This window comes from Bos indicus x Bos taurus, chromosome 7 (genome assembly GCF_003369695.1).
Source record: "Bos indicus x Bos taurus breed Angus x Brahman F1 hybrid chromosome 7, Bos_hybrid_MaternalHap_v2.0, whole genome shotgun sequence".
Classification (NCBI taxonomy): Eukaryota; Metazoa; Chordata; class Mammalia; order Artiodactyla; family Bovidae; genus Bos; species Bos indicus x Bos taurus.
In genome coordinates, this window is record NC_040082.1 from 94,341,082 (window position 1) to 94,356,092 (window position 15,011).

The following is a 15,011-nucleotide window of genomic DNA, read 5'->3' on the forward strand; positions in this document are numbered from 1 at the left end:
AACAAACTAGCAAAATGTTTTAAACACGGGAACACGGGATACGACTTGCTGAGTTGGTCAATCTGGGGCGCTCCCGGGCTCTGAGACAGGAATCCTGGGGCTGTACAGGGCGCTGGGGCTGGGCAGGGATCTGGGGCGCCCCCTCAGCTAGGGCGCGACGGGGGCCTCCAGCGCGGGGCCCAGGATAGGGAGACTGGCGGGCGGGCGGGGCGGCGCCTCCCCCCTGCCCGTCCTCCTTCCACCCTTCTCGGGCCTCTGCCGGGCGCCGAGTCCCTTCCGAGCCTAGATCCGCGCCGCCTTTTCCTGCGGCCCGAACGGGGCCCAGCTGACGGGCCGCGTTGTTTACGGGCCGAGCAGCCCTGGCTCCCGCCGCCTGCCCGCCACCCGCCAGCCCAGGTGCCCGCCCGCCTGTCCGCACGTCCGTTTGTCCGCGCGTCCGAAGATCGGAGCTCCGGAGCACTCGGGGCCAAAAGCCTAGAGTCAGGGGGGCAGAGCGCGGGGCTCCGGGCCCTAAGATCGTCGGGACGGGGGCCCGGGCCGCGGGGGCCCGGAGTCGGGACCGTCTCCACCCGGCCGCGCTGCCGGATTCGTAGCGGCGGAGGCCGCGCGCCCCTCCCGGGGCCGTTTCTAGAGTCCTCCCAGGCGCAGGCTGCGGGACCTTGGGCGGCCCGCGTGGAAGAGAAGGACGCGCGACCCCCAGCCCCTCTGGGGCGGCCGCTTCGTAGCATGCACCCCGCCAGCCAGCGCCTCGCGCTCTGATCCTTCGGCACTCCGCGCTCCCGCAGCCATGGGCGCCGGGGGCGGGAGGGGGGCGGCAGCCGTGCTGCTGATGGTGGTCGTCGCCGCGCTGCTGGTGGGCGCCGCGGGCCACCTGTACCCTGGAGAAGGTGAGTCTGGGGGGTCCCGGAGTGGGCGGGAAGCCGCGCGGCTGGGGAGGGTACCCTTTGCCAAAATGGAACCACCCCCCGTTGTGGACGGAGTGCAGTCCTCCGTCGGAGGGCTGGTGGCCCGGACGGTTTCTCCGGCCTCGCGGGGGGCGGGAAGCCGCTGACCTTGGCCTTTGCCCGCCTGGGCTAGCGGCTCCAAGACCCGCATGCGGCCCCGGGCTGCAGGAACCTTGCCCTAGTGCCCGCCCTTCTGCGGGCGCCTCTCCCGAGAGCGCTCCTCAAACCCCCGTGTCTGGGCCTCTCCGAGCCCACCACCTGGCTCCAGAGACGGGACACACGTCCTCTCTGGGTCGCCTCCGAGAAGTAGGGTCATCGGACACTCTCGGACAGCCAAATGCCCCGGGCACAGACGGTTTGGAGTGAGAATCGAGGGTGACTGACTGAAGGCAGGGTGGTCCGTTGGGATCCCAGCAGCTTGGTGACGCTACCCCAGGGGCCGAGGAAGTGCAGAACCCGCCCCTTTCTTTCTGGTATCTAGACCCACGGCTACCCCTGACTTCAGTTCCATGTTTATACTCTGGAATTCTGTTTCCAGATGTCGGAGGCAAGCTCTAGCCCTTGGCAACCGCGCAGCTGTAGTAGCAGTAGTGTCGGCTTTTATGATTATTATAGCTAGTGTCGCCAGATGCCTCGGGCTGGCCGGTCTTATCTCTCTGGATCTCTGCCGCAGCCCGTGGAGGCTGATACTGCTGTTGGGCCATTTCATAGAGGAGTAAACTGAGGCTCAGGAAGGACACAGAATTCACTTGCCCCAGAATCAGAGCTGGAGAGAAGACAAACCTCTCTGGTGGTGCCAGGGCCCAGGGCTCTGCCCAGCTGCCCATGCCCCAGGAACCCCTGGTAACCTCCCTCCTCCACCCTTTTACCTGTCGGCTGGGCAGGTCTCTAACCTGTGGTCAGCCCAGCACCCCGTCCCCTCTGCCTTCTCAAGTCTCCCTCCTCAAGTCTCCCTCATGAGTGTCCCTGGGCTAGCAGCTCCCTGGTATGGGGAGAGGGGCAAGTCCCAGCATTTTCCTTGGGCTTGACAGCAGGTCCTTCTGGCTGCAGGTCAAGGATGGAAAATCCTTGAAGAGAATCTAACTGGGGTTTCCCACCATGATGGCGGAGGCCCTGCTTTCAAAATATGTGTTGGGTTACTTCTTCAGATTTCTCCATAAAAGGAAATCAGTCCCGATGAGGAAGGGGTCAGGCAGGGAAGGAGCAGAAGTGTCTGAGTTGCCTGTCAGTGAGTGGGGATGCACGAGAAAGCATGTGGGGGCTCTGGAGTTGACAAACCGGGTTTGTGGAGCACCTTTGCCAATTAGGCAAGTCTCCAAGCACTGAGTGCCTGGTATACAGTGGGTGCTCCTCCAAGGAAGGGTAGCAGTGGATTTAGGCTCTTGTTTAAAAAAAAAACAGAAACCCAGACCAGCTGTTAGATCTGTATCAGGCTTTGCACGTCCATGCCCATGTGTCTGTGTGTGCGTGCACACCTGTATATGTATGCAATTCCTTGCTCCTCTGTTCCTGGTAGCTTTAGTAATTAATAGTGGATTTGTGCCTGGGCTGGCTTTTCTGGTGGCTCAGATGGTAAAGAATCTGCCTGTAGGAACCTGGGTTTGATCCCTGGATCGGGAAGGTCCCCTGGAGAGGGGAATGGCTATTCACTCCAGTATTCTTGCCTGGAGAATCTCATGGACAGAGCCTGGTGGGCTACAGTCCATGGGGTCCCAAAGAGTCCGATACGACTGAACGACTTTCACTTTCAGGGGTCAGTGGATGGATTTACTACTTCTTACATGTTTATAGTTTCCACGAGGGGGAGGCTTATGTTTCTTTTGTTCACTGCCACAGTTCCAGAGTCTAGAGCAGCCCCTGACACCTAGTAGATGTTTGATAAATTTATTTTGACTGTGCTGGGTCTTCATTGCTGTGCTGGGCTTTTCTCTGGGTGTGAGGATCGAGGCTACTCTCTAGTTGCTGTGCATGGGCTTCTCATTCCGGTGGCTTCTCTTGTTGTGGAGACCAGGCTCTAGGGTACGCGGGCTTCAGTAGTTGTGGCACGTGTGCTCAATAGTTGTGGGTCCCTGGCCCTAGAGCACAGGCTCAGCAGCTGTGGCCCTCGGGCTTAGCTGCTCTGCAGCACACGGGATCTTCCCACACCAGAGGTCGAACCCCTGTCCTCAGCACTGGCAGGCGGATTTGTCACCCTTGGATCACCAGGGAAGTCCTAAATATTTGCTGTAGATTCAACTCCTATCCTTCCTGTTCTCCCCAGGAGTCCAAGTCATGGCTCCTTTATTCTCCAGATAAAACCTAACTGCCACAAATATAAGCAAAGCCTCCGCAGGCACTATTCTACACACTCTGCATTGATAATCTCGATTAATCCTCACCACAGCCCTCTGAAGTAAGGTTTATCATCCATTTCGAAGGTGAGGAACTTGGATGAGGTGGCAGTGCTGAGATGAGAAGCCCGGTTTGTTAATAAAAGGTTTCTTAACAGAAGGTCCTTCTTGGGACTCTGAGCCTCCCCGCCCTAACCCCTGTGGTGTAAAGGTTAACAAAATACTCTCGAATAAATGACATGTGATGCCCTTCGGAGGTTTGGGGTGGGGTAAGGAACTTTCCGGATCGTTGGTTAATCTCCAGCAGCAAGCAGTGTGGCATTCTGTCTGGGGTGGGGGTGGGGTCGAGGGAGATCAGTGGGATTTTGAAGGACTGAGGACTCTCTCCTCAATGTCACGTGGGATGTGCCAGCCCATTTCATCCCCCCTGTGGAGTCTCTGTGGCTTGGCTGAACTGGGCAGTGGTTTTCCCTCCCATGTCTCCTTGGGTTGACCCACTCTGGCCCGAGATGACCCAGGAGCACTGCAAAGTCAGAGAATGAAGGCAAAGTGGGATTAATTATAGTAGAAACTGAATCTTGGCGGGGGCAGTAAATTGATGAGTTGAGGTGCTAGTTGTTGCTTTTGGATCCCCCTTACATCTCGAGGGTGGAATCTAGTGTGTCTCTTGTGGGTTCTCCGGTGCACTCCGGGACCCTCAGAGCAGAACTTCTGCTCTCTGGGTCAGTTCTCTGAGGTTCTTCCTAGTCTTTGCTTCCCTCTTAGTGACCTGCCTCTCAACCCTGCCCTGCTCATTCATAGAGGTCACTGGGGGCGAGCCTCACCCCGAGGGACCCCACCTCACTCCACTTCCTCATTGACATCCTTTATTTTTTGGCTAGAATAGACCTTCTCAATTTCCATGCTCTTGATCTATGAGGTTGGATAGTTCTTGGTTGCAGGGGGTTATCTTGTGTATCTTAAGATGTTGCTCACTGTCTGTGGTCTCTGACCAGTAGCAATGCCCCTCTCCAAGTCATGACCACTAAAATGTGTCTCCAGACACCACCAACTGTCCTCTGATTGAGAACCACTGCTTTTGGTGCTAGTGGTAAAGAACCTACCTGCCAGTGCAGGAGACACATGAGATGTGGGTTCAATCCCTGGATCAGGAAGATCCCCTGGAGGAAGGCATGGCAACCTGCTCCAGTATGCTTGCCTGGGAAATCTCATGGACAGAAGACACTGGCAAGCTGCAGTCGATGGGGTCATAAAGAGTCAGACACGACTGAAGTGACTTAGTATGCAGGACACTTATCCACTTAGGTCCCCTCCTCTCTCCTCTCTGTTCAGGGATCTCCATCCGCCTGGGAGCCTTGTTCTTTTCAGCCTCAATACTCCCCAGGGCCCCGCTACCCACCACCCACCTTTTGCCTTCCTCTGTCAAGCCTCCCCCAACTGCTGATGGGCACTCATCACCCTTGCTCTCTCACTTTTCACCCACTGCTCTGCCCACAGCATCTGGCTTGTGTCTCCGTTGCTTTGCCCATGGTGCTAGCAAAAGTCGTTCCTCACCTACCAATGGCAGCCTCACCCCAGCTGACTTCTCTGGGTTTTGCTTCCCCTCTCCTGGTGAGTTTTCACCTGTACCTGGCTCCTCCCATTCTCTCTCTTCTTTTCCTCTGCTCCTTTTCTGGGCTTATTATCTTGGTCTGCATCGACGGCCATTCCCTACTCTGACTCTCTCTCTCACGCTCACTTGTTAATTTATATGTGGTCAAAGTCTTTAGAACAGGGGTCAAACCCTGCCCGCCCACGCCTGTTTTTGTAAATAAAGTTTTATTGGCAAGCCGCCATGCCCGTTGGCTCAGGCGTCCTCTATCACTGCTTTCGTGCTGTAAGGGCAGAGTTGAACGGTTGCGATCGCGTGGCTCCCAACAATATTTACACTTGGGCCCTTTCCAGAGAAAGTTTGCCGACTTTGGATTTAGAACAAACTCCTCGAGGATCGTTATGACATGCCTCATAGCTTGTGTGGTCCTGGTTCGACTTTGAATGAATCAAGTTAAATGAAACGCTCAGGAAAAACACTGTGTTTTTCCCTTTACAGAGCAAGCCTTATTAAAGAAACTGATATCATTTGCTGTGCTGAATGTATGGGTTCTGATGGTGAGAAAATAACAGTGATGTTCCTTCTTTGGGTGTGTGTGTGTGAGAGATCTTTGGGTTTATTTGTTTAAACCGTCTTCTTGGCATCGAGTGAGGACTCTGTGCTATCAGCCCTGTCTCTAGTGCCAAGAGAAAGTGGTATCTGCTGGGAGATACCACTTGCGGGGACCTCTTGAGAACCCCTTATGTAAATTTCTATGAAGAACACAGTGGAGTGACTCGCTTTATGTTTTGCGATTGGATCATACTTATGGTTTTTAAATTAAAATAATAACTGCATTCTCATTGCAAAAGAAAAATTGCACAAGTTTAGAGGGGGAAGCAATAAAAGTTCCGTTTTGTCCCTAAAACCATTGTATTTCTGTCTTGGGAGATGACTACGCTGTGTTTGGGCTTCCCAGTGGCTCAGTGGCAAAGAACGCACCTGCCGATGCAGGAGACACAGGTTTGATCCCTGGGTCGGGAAGATGCCCTGGAGAAGGAAATGGCAACCTACTCCAGTATTCGTGCCTAGATAATCCCATGGACAGAGGAGCCTGGCAGGTTCAGTCCCCTGGGATCACAAAGAGTCAGACATGCCTGAGGTTGTACATGCACACACGCACACATACATACATATACATAGGTGTGTGTCCTATTTTGGTGTGTGTCTTTTTGATTTAAATATTTATTTATTTATTTGGCTGCTTCAGGTCTTAGTTGTGGTGCACGGGCTTCTCTCTAGTTGTGGCATATGGGCTCTAGAGCCGGGGGTTTCAGTAGCTGTGGCACATGGGCGTAGCTGCCCAGCAGCATGTGGGACCTTAGTTCTCCCAACCAGGGATCAAATCTGCATCCCCTGCATTGGAAGGCAGATTCTTAACCAGTGGACCTCCAGGGAAGTCCCTGTTTGGTGTGGATCTTTAAATATTTTTATTATAAAAATGGTGGTACGGTAAATCTGACTTTTTTTGGTGCGTACAGTTTTTGCATTTTAATCCCTGCATAGAATTGTGTAGCTGTCCCCACAGTTAGGACACAGAAGTGTCCCATCTACCACCACCCAAACTCCTTCTCCTGCTAAGTCGCTTCAGTCGTGTCCAACTCTGTGCGACCCCATAGACGGCAGCCCACCAGGCTCCCCTGTCCCTGGGATTCTCCAGGCAAGAACCCTGGAGTGGGTTGGCATTTCCTTCTCCAATACATGAAAGTGAAAAGTGAAAGTGAAGTCGCTCAGTCACGTCCGACTCCTAACGACCCCATGGACTGTAGCCTACCAGGTTCCTCTATCCATGGGATTTTCCAAGCAAGAGTACTGGAGTGGGGTGCCATTGCCTTCTCCGCAAACTCCTTCTAGCCACCCCTTTATTGTTATGCCATCCCTACCTCAAACCCCTGGCAACATTTTGCATCCCTAAATGGCAACCCACTCCAGTACTCCTGCCTAGAAATTTCCATGGATGGAGGAGCCTGGTGGGCTACAGTCCATGGGGTCGCAAAGAGTCGGACACGACTGAGCGACTTCACTTTCACTTTCTTTAAAGAAGATTTTATTTTAAATGGCTGCCTTTAGAGACATTCAACAGAGAAGGCAATGGCACCCCACTCCAGTACTCTTGCCTGGAAAATCCCATGGGTGGAGGAGCCTGGTAGGCTGCAGTCCATGGGGTTGCTAAGAGTCGGACACAACTGAGTGACTTCACTTTCACTTTTCACTTTCATGCATTGGAGAAGGAAATGGCAACCCACTCCAGCGTTCTTGCCTGGAGAATCCCAGGGACGGGGGAGCCTGGTGGGCTGCCGTCTATGGGGTCGCACAGAGTTGGACACGACTGAAGTGACTTAGCAGTTTTCCCTAGACTTTTAAAAGTGTCTTAATTCCTACGACTTCCCTGGTGGCCCAGTGGCTAAGACTTCATATTCCCAAGGCAAAGGGCCTGGGTTTGATCCCTGGTCAGGGACTTAAGGTCCCACATGCTGTAACCAAACATCCCACAAGCCACAATTAAGACCCAGGGCAGCCAAATAAATGAATAAATATTTTTAATAAGTATCTTATATTGGATCAATAGTCTTAAGCTTGAAAACTTCATTACTCATAAGATACTCATTTTTTCTGGATTCCGTATTTGTGAATTCACCTATTTGTGAAAATTTATTTGGCATCCCCGGTGGCTCAGATGATAAAGAATCCACCTGCAGTGTGGGAGACCTGGGTTTGATCCCTGAATTGGGAACATCCCCTGGAGGAGGGAATGGCAACCCACTCCAGTATTCTTGTCTGGAGAATCTCCATGGATAGAGGAGCCTGGCAGGCTGCAGTCCATGGGGTCGCAAAGAGTCAGACACGACTGAGTGACTAAGCACAGTAAAGCACATTTGTAATTCCAAAATAAATACTCAGAGCTTTAATTGTTATTCCTGGACATGCACCAGGAGGCACAAGTGGCAAAAAATTGGGATCATCTGACAGGCATGTTCCAGCTCAGATCGAACAAGGTGACATCTTGCCTTCTTGTCGCATCTCTCCTGGTGTGGATTCATAAATCCCCAAGGATTAAGACAAACATCCTTAAACATTTTTTTAATTGAAGTATACTTGGTCCACAATGTTGTGTTAGTTTCTGGTGTACAGCAAAGTAATTCAGGTCTATACATGTGCACATTTGTTCAGTCTCTCCATCGTGTCCCACTCTTTGCAACCCCATGGACTGTAGCCCGCTAGGCTCCTCTGTCCATGGGATTTCCCAGGCAAGAATACTGAAGTGGGTTGCCATTTCCTCCTCCAGGGGATCTTCCTGACCCAGGGATCAAACCCACGTCTCCTGCATTGGCAGGTGGAGTCTTTACCACTGAGCCACCTGGGAAACCCTTGAGAGATGAGAGATGGCAGAGAGCCCCTAGCTGTTGTTTCAAGGAGCAGGGAGGTCCTCCTGTGTTCTGCTGACCCTGGTGCTGAGCCATTCCCCAGTGGCTGTCGGGGCTTCTAGAAACCTATTTTGTTTCCAGCAGAGTGAGATTCGTTCTGTGTTGCCCAGTGCAGACTGGATATGAGTTCCAGGTGGAGTTCGAGGCAGACTGATGAGGATTAAAATTTGATGTCAAATCAGAGCCTTTCTTTCGATTCATTCAGGGGATGGTGTCCCATCAGGTTGAGAGGGTACCTTCTGTTTCATGTTCAGGAAGCCCAGGCTGTTACCAGGAGGTGCTTGCTTCTCTCCCATGCCTTTGTGAGAAGGTGGAAAACATAGGTACTTTCAAAAAACTGTGTTTATTAAGAGTGCGGGAAAAGGTAGTGGTTGGACACAAATGGATAAAGAAAGCAGGGCTCCCCTTGTTTTCTGATGGCCTTTCTGTGACTTCTTGTTGCTAATCTGTTTTCAACCATGGATCTGGTTTCCTTGCAGGAGATTAGAAAATGGATAAATTCTCACCGAGACGTTTCTTCCTAATTATATCCAGTTACATGGTATTGAAGACATCTGCTACTTTTTTGTTGTTGTTGTTCTTACAAGTCTTCTCTTGGTTTTCTTGTTTAAAACTTTGTAATTTATTTTTGACTGCACTGGGTCTTCATCGTTGCATGTGGGCTACTCACTAGTTGCCCTGCGCTGGCTTCTCATCGAAGCGGCTTCTCGAGTTGCGGAGCACAGGCTCTAGGGTGTGCAAGCTTCTGCAGTTGCAACACTTGGGTTCAGTAGTTGCTCCACGGCACGTGGGATCATCCCGGACCAGGGATCAAACCTGTGTCCCCTGCATTGCCAGGCTGATTCCAAGAAAAGTTCCAAGACTTCTCTTGGTATTTTTGTCCAGTGTCTTTTGTGGCATCATCTGTACACATGAGGAGGTAGGACTCTTGAAATGGCATGGAAGCCCCTTGTAACCTTGTGGTTTGATGGGTGATGTCCTTGGGGTGGTCTATACAGAGGTATGGAACTGACTGGAGGGATTAGCCTAGCTGTTCTGGAGCTTTCAGAGAAGCTTGTGGGAGATATGGGTGTCAGGGTGACTGTGGGTCTTTGGTCCTCTCTCTGGTTCCTTGGTCTTAAATACTGTGCTCTCCAGACCTCCCATACCCCTTCCATCCTTTTATCCTCTTGATTTTAGCACATACTGCCATCACTTCTGCCTGCATCCACCCCTCTCCCCAAGCTCCGGGTCTACATCTTTCCATCACCCGCTGGATCCACATCCCAGAGCATCCCCAAGGCCCCCACAGACTCACTGTACCCCAGTCTGAGCCTGCTGTCCTTGCCACTGGTTCTATCTGGCCCTCTCCAGGTTCATCAAACAATGGTGCCTCACCCCCCACCCCCACCCCACCTCCCTGGGGACCGAGTCCCTGTTGATGCTGGTTCCTTAGATGACTCTGTGGTCTTGTCTGTTTCCTTTTGCACCCACCCCATGACAGGCCCCCTAGGCCAAGCCATAGAGGTGGTTCCAGAGTGCCCTGTCCAGTACCTTCTCTGCCCTACTACCAGAAAGATTTTTCCACTTGCTGCTTCGGTCCGACTACAGCTGCCAGCTCAATCAGCCCATCCCCCTGGCAGTTGAGCCTGGCCTTAGCTGGGCAGCATGTGGTCTCAACTCCCTGACTTCATGACTGCACTTCCTTGGGGTTCTCTCTTCTTTATGCGCTTGCGTTTGCTTCCTGTTCCCCAAGGACCTCTCTTCCTTCTTTTCACCCATGGATTCCTACTTTTTCCTCAAGGAACTGGGTCAGAGGCCTCCTTCCTCCCCTCTCTGGCTTCATCACCCACCCCATTCGCCTTCCCTTTCAGCACAGACTAGGTGTATCTTTCTGGGTCCCCACAGACATTGGTCTGCCCAGTGGAGGTGCATTCTAGTGAAACGCTGACTACACGGTAAATGAAACCGTACTCTAAGTGTGGGTCGGAGAAGGGCTTGGTACATGTTTGTCTAAAGTAGGAAGCAGTCTATCCTGGAGTGGGCAGGTCCTGGAAAGGAGGGGAAAAGAACTGTTGTGGTCTGAATTGCTACCTCCCCGCTCCCCATTCATGGGTTGAAACTTTAACTCCTCAATGTGGCTGTATTTGGAGATAGAGCTTTTAGGAGGTAATTAAGGTTAAATGAGGTCATGAGAGGGCAGTCCTAAACCAATAGGACTGTAGCCTCAGAACGAGGAGGGACTTCTCTGGTGGTCCAGTGGTTAAGACTCTGACTTCCCAATGCAGGGGTCCCAGGTTCGATCCTTGATCAAGGAACTAGATTCTACATGCCACAGCTAAAGATCACATGTGCTGCGACTAAGACCAGGTGGAGCCAAGTAAATTAAAAAACAAAACAACAACCAACAACCCCAAAGAAGGCAACTAATGGTATTGATCCTGGAACAGAGTGCTCAGAGGAACAGGTGGGGCTGGAGAGGTGACCCAGGTTGGGTAGACGGTATGTTTGTCTTACGTGAGTCCCTGACATATCCTTGGGGGGGCCTCATTTAAAATGCAGATTCACAGGCTGGGCTCCTAGAGACATTGATTCATTTGGTCCAGAGCTGGGCCTAAGAACCTGCATTTTAACATACACCACTCTCCCCCACCCCAGCCCAGAATCACTCCAGGTGATTCTGATGGTCCACAGAGAATTTTTATTAAAGGAAGGGATACTCTATTTTAAAAAATATTTATTTATTTATTTATGGCTGTGCTGGGTCTTCGTTGCTGTGTGGGCTTTTTTTGCTCGTTTTGGTAAACAGAGGGTACTTTCCAGTCCTGGTGTGCAGACTTCTCATTACAGTGGCTTCTCTTGTTGCGAAGCATGGACTCTAGGGCGCTTGGGCTTTAGCCGTTGTGGCCCGTGGGCTCAGCAGTTGTGACTTCCGGGATCTAGAGCACAGGTTCAGTGGTTGTGACACATGGGCTTAGTTGTTCTGAGGCATGTGGGATCTTCCCAGATCAGGGATCGAACCCGTGCCTTCTGCATTGACAGGCAGATTCTTTACCACTGAGCCACCAGGAAAGCCCTCCACTGAATATTTTGAGAAATGCTGTGTAATGGCTAAGGACACAGGTGTGGGAATCCTAAGGACCTACGTGTGATAGGCTGAATTTTGTCCTTCCCCACAAACTCACATGCTGAAGTCCCAACCCTCTAACATCTCAGAATGTGACTGTCTTTGGAGATTGGGTCTTTAAAGAGGCAGTCAAGGTAAAATGAGATAACCAGCGTGGCCTCTAAGCTAATAAGTCATGTGCTCAGTTATGTCCTTCTCTTTGCGGCCCCATGGACTGCGGCCAGCCAGGCTCCTCTGTCCACGGGATTTCCCAGGCAAGAACACTGGAGTGGGTTGCTGTTTCCTCCTGCAGGGGATCTTCCTGACCCAGGGATCGAATCCACATCTCCTGCACTGGCAGGTGGGTTCTTTAGCAGTGAGCCACCTGGGAAGCCCATTTGCTGATAAGACTGATGTCTTTATAAGAGGAGATTGGGACGCAGACACACCCAGAGAGCAAGTGAGGATGCAGGGAGAAGACGGCCGTCTACAAGCCAAGGAGAGAGGCTTCAGAAAGGATCAGTTCTGCTGACATCTTAATCTCGGACTTCTGGCCTCCAGAATTGGGAGAAAATAATTTCCTCTTGTTTAAGCCACCTGGTCTGTGGTCATTGGTTAGGGATGGCACAGTAGACTAATATGCTGGGTTTAAATCCCAGCTCTGTCTCCTTCTGGCTTCATGACCTTGAGGAGGACATGTTTCTTTCCGAGCCTCAGTTTCTTTCCTCTTTGAGGAAATCTGTCTTGGTGACAGTTTGCCTGTTGCCCAGACCCCAGTCTTGTGCATCTCCCACCTCAGGGTATTTACTGCCCTTCTGTGTCCAGCCATTTCCAGAAGAATCCATCTCACACACTTTCGTTGTTGTTGTTCAGTTGCCAAGTCATGTTCAATTCTTTGAGACCCCACGGACTGCAGCACACCAGGCTTCCCTGTCTGTCACCATCTCCTGGAGTTCGCCCAAGTTCATGTCCATTGAATCAGTGATGATGTCCAACCATCTCATCCTCTGTCATCCCCTTTTCCTCCCGCCCTCGATCTTTTCCAGCATCAGGGTCTTTTCCAATGAGTCAGCTCTCTGCAAGAGATGGACAGAGTATTGGAGCTTCAGCTTTAGCATCAGTGCTTCCAGTGAATGTTCAGGGTTGACTTTCTTTAGGATTGACTGGTTTGATCCCCTTGCAGTCCAAGAGACTCTCAAGAGTCTTCTCCAGCACCACAATTCAAAAGCATGAATTCTTCAGCACTCAGCCTTCTTTATGGTCCAACTCTTATATCTGTACATGACTACTGGAAAAACCATAGCTTTGACGATATAGACCTTTGTCAGCAAAGTGATGTCTCTGCTTTTTAATATGCTGTCTAGGTTTTGGCTGAAGTCAGTTTTAAGAGCCAGACTTAAAAGCAGTCAGGTGGAGACTCATAAGGGTATCTGGTACCTCGGTGTGCCCAAGTTATAATTTCTGAAGGGAATAAATCTGGGAATTTGTTCCAAGTAGCTTGGAGTGAAGAACTGATGCGTGTATGTGGCCGGACGCCGGTTCTCCTCTATTCTTCCTACCCTTCATCACATGATTATCATCATTTATAGATGAGGAAACTGAGGCACACAGAGATTAAATATATGACTCAGGATCATACTGTTGGCAGGTGCCCACGCTGGAGTGGGAGGGCAGATCTGTTGGGTTTCTCTCTCTCTGTCTCTCTTTAAAAAAAATTATCTATCTATTTTTGGCTGCACCAGCTCTTAGCTGTGCCACACAGGGTCTTCCATCTTTGTTGAGGCACGCAGGATCTTTACTTGTGGCATGTGAACTCTCAGTTGCCGTGTGTGGGATCTAGTTCCCTGTTCAGGGATGGAACCCAGGCCCCCTGGACTGGGAGTGTGGCGTCTTAGCCACTGGGCCACTAGGGAAGCTCCCAGATCTGTTGGGTTTCTTGTGTGCCCTGAAACTGGTGTGGGTGGTGGCCTGACACCTGAACCCAAGACTTGTTGGCTAGGACTCCTGAATTTTGGAAGAAGCAGTGTTAAGACCGGAAAGAATGCAGAGAGGAACATGTGGCCCCGGAAGAGGCCACCAGGGAGCATTTGAAGAATGTCTGAAGAATGTACAGGCTTGAAAGCAAAAAGTATAACTCTTAGCATTGTAAAGAAGTTTCAGAATCTTCTAGACCTCTCCCTCCCAGATCCTCAGTACCTATTTGCCGTTTCCATGGTGACAAGAAAACCAGGGGAGAGGGGACACTTTCCAAGATGGCTCTTGTATCCATCTTCTCTCCAACTGAAAAATTATAGATTCTTCTGGCCAAGAGGGGAACTCCAAGACTAGCACTGTCTGCTTTGATGGAAATAGTCTATAGTTGCATATCCAATATGGTGGCTACTATCCACATGGTGCTCTTGAAATTGTGGCCAGGGCAAATAGATTTTTACTTTAATAGTTTGTATAGTCAAAGCTGTGGTTTTCCCTTAGTGATGTATAGATGTGAGAGTTGGACCATGATGAGGGCTGAGTGCTGAAGAATTGATGCTTTTGAATTGTGGTGCTGGAGAAGACTCTTTAGAGTCCCTTAGACTGCAAGGAGATCAAATCAGTCAACCCTAAAGGAAATCAATCTTGAACATTCATTGGAAGGACTGATGCTGAAGCTCTAGTACTTTGGCCACCTGATTCGAAGAGCCAACTCATTGGAAAAGACCCTGATGCTAGAAAAGATTGAAGGCAAAAGGAGAAGGGGGCAACAGAGGAAGAGATGGTTGGATGACATCACTGACTCAATAGACATGAGTTTGAGAAAATTCAGGGAGATAGTGGAGGACAGGGAAGCCTAGTGTGCTGCAGCCCATGGGGTCAAAAACCGTCGGATGCGACTTAGACTGAACAACAACAAACTGTAATTCATTGAAACGTAAATGTGAAAAAAGGAAACATAAAGTCTTGTTTAACTTTAGTTGATTGAAATGTCAGGAAATCAACACTTGATTCTGTTATTGAACAACTGTTTTTGGGAGGGATACAAAGAACCCTACATTTTCAATGACTCATTTTGTGGAATATGCATATACTGATTGAGTATTTCTGATCAAAATTTAGCATCTAAATTGAGACATGTTGCAAGTGTATAATACACGTGGCATTTGGGAGGCATAATGTGAAAAAAAATCTTGTAGTTTTTTTTTTTTTTTAGTATTGCTTACATGCGGAAGTGAAATTTTTGGATATATTGGATTAAGTATATTTAATTTCAGTGTTTCTTTTTTACTTTTTTAGAGAAAATTTAAAGTTCTATCATGTTTCTATCAGATAAGGCTATTATAGACCCTACACACCCTGGTGACCTACAGCGATGAGCTGTAGCTTGCTGTCACTCTTGACCTTCCGATGAAGTAGGCAGAACAGAATAATTCTTATTGCTCTGTTTGTGTAGGTTTTAAGTCCTGGTGTCACCTCCTCCAGGAAGCCCTCCTTGACTGTCCCAGGCTTATTCAAGTAGCTTGTTTTTTTTTTATGATTTCTTCTAGCCTTTGACACTGTCCTTACCTAACTGAGATATCCTCCTCAGTTATACCTTCAATTGATTTGAATAGTTAATAGCAT

General features: G+C 50.2%; 1 protein-coding gene across 4 annotated transcripts in view; it reads left to right on the forward strand.

The window, feature by feature from the left end:
- The first annotated feature begins 642 nt into the window (after window positions 1–642).
- INSR (insulin receptor) overlaps window positions 643–15,011 on the forward strand; it is a 146,125-nt gene continuing 131,756 nt past the window's right edge. For 2 of the 4 annotated variants that reach the window (XM_027547623.1, XM_027547625.1), the window contains exon 1: window positions 643–887. In XM_027547623.1, the coding sequence (XP_027403424.1) occupies window positions 788–887 (100 nt within the window). In that variant the 5' untranslated portion in view covers window positions 643–787. The remainder of the gene's footprint in view (window positions 888–15,011) is intronic. The other 2 variants (XM_027547622.1, XM_027547624.1) reach the window with 1 other exon arrangement.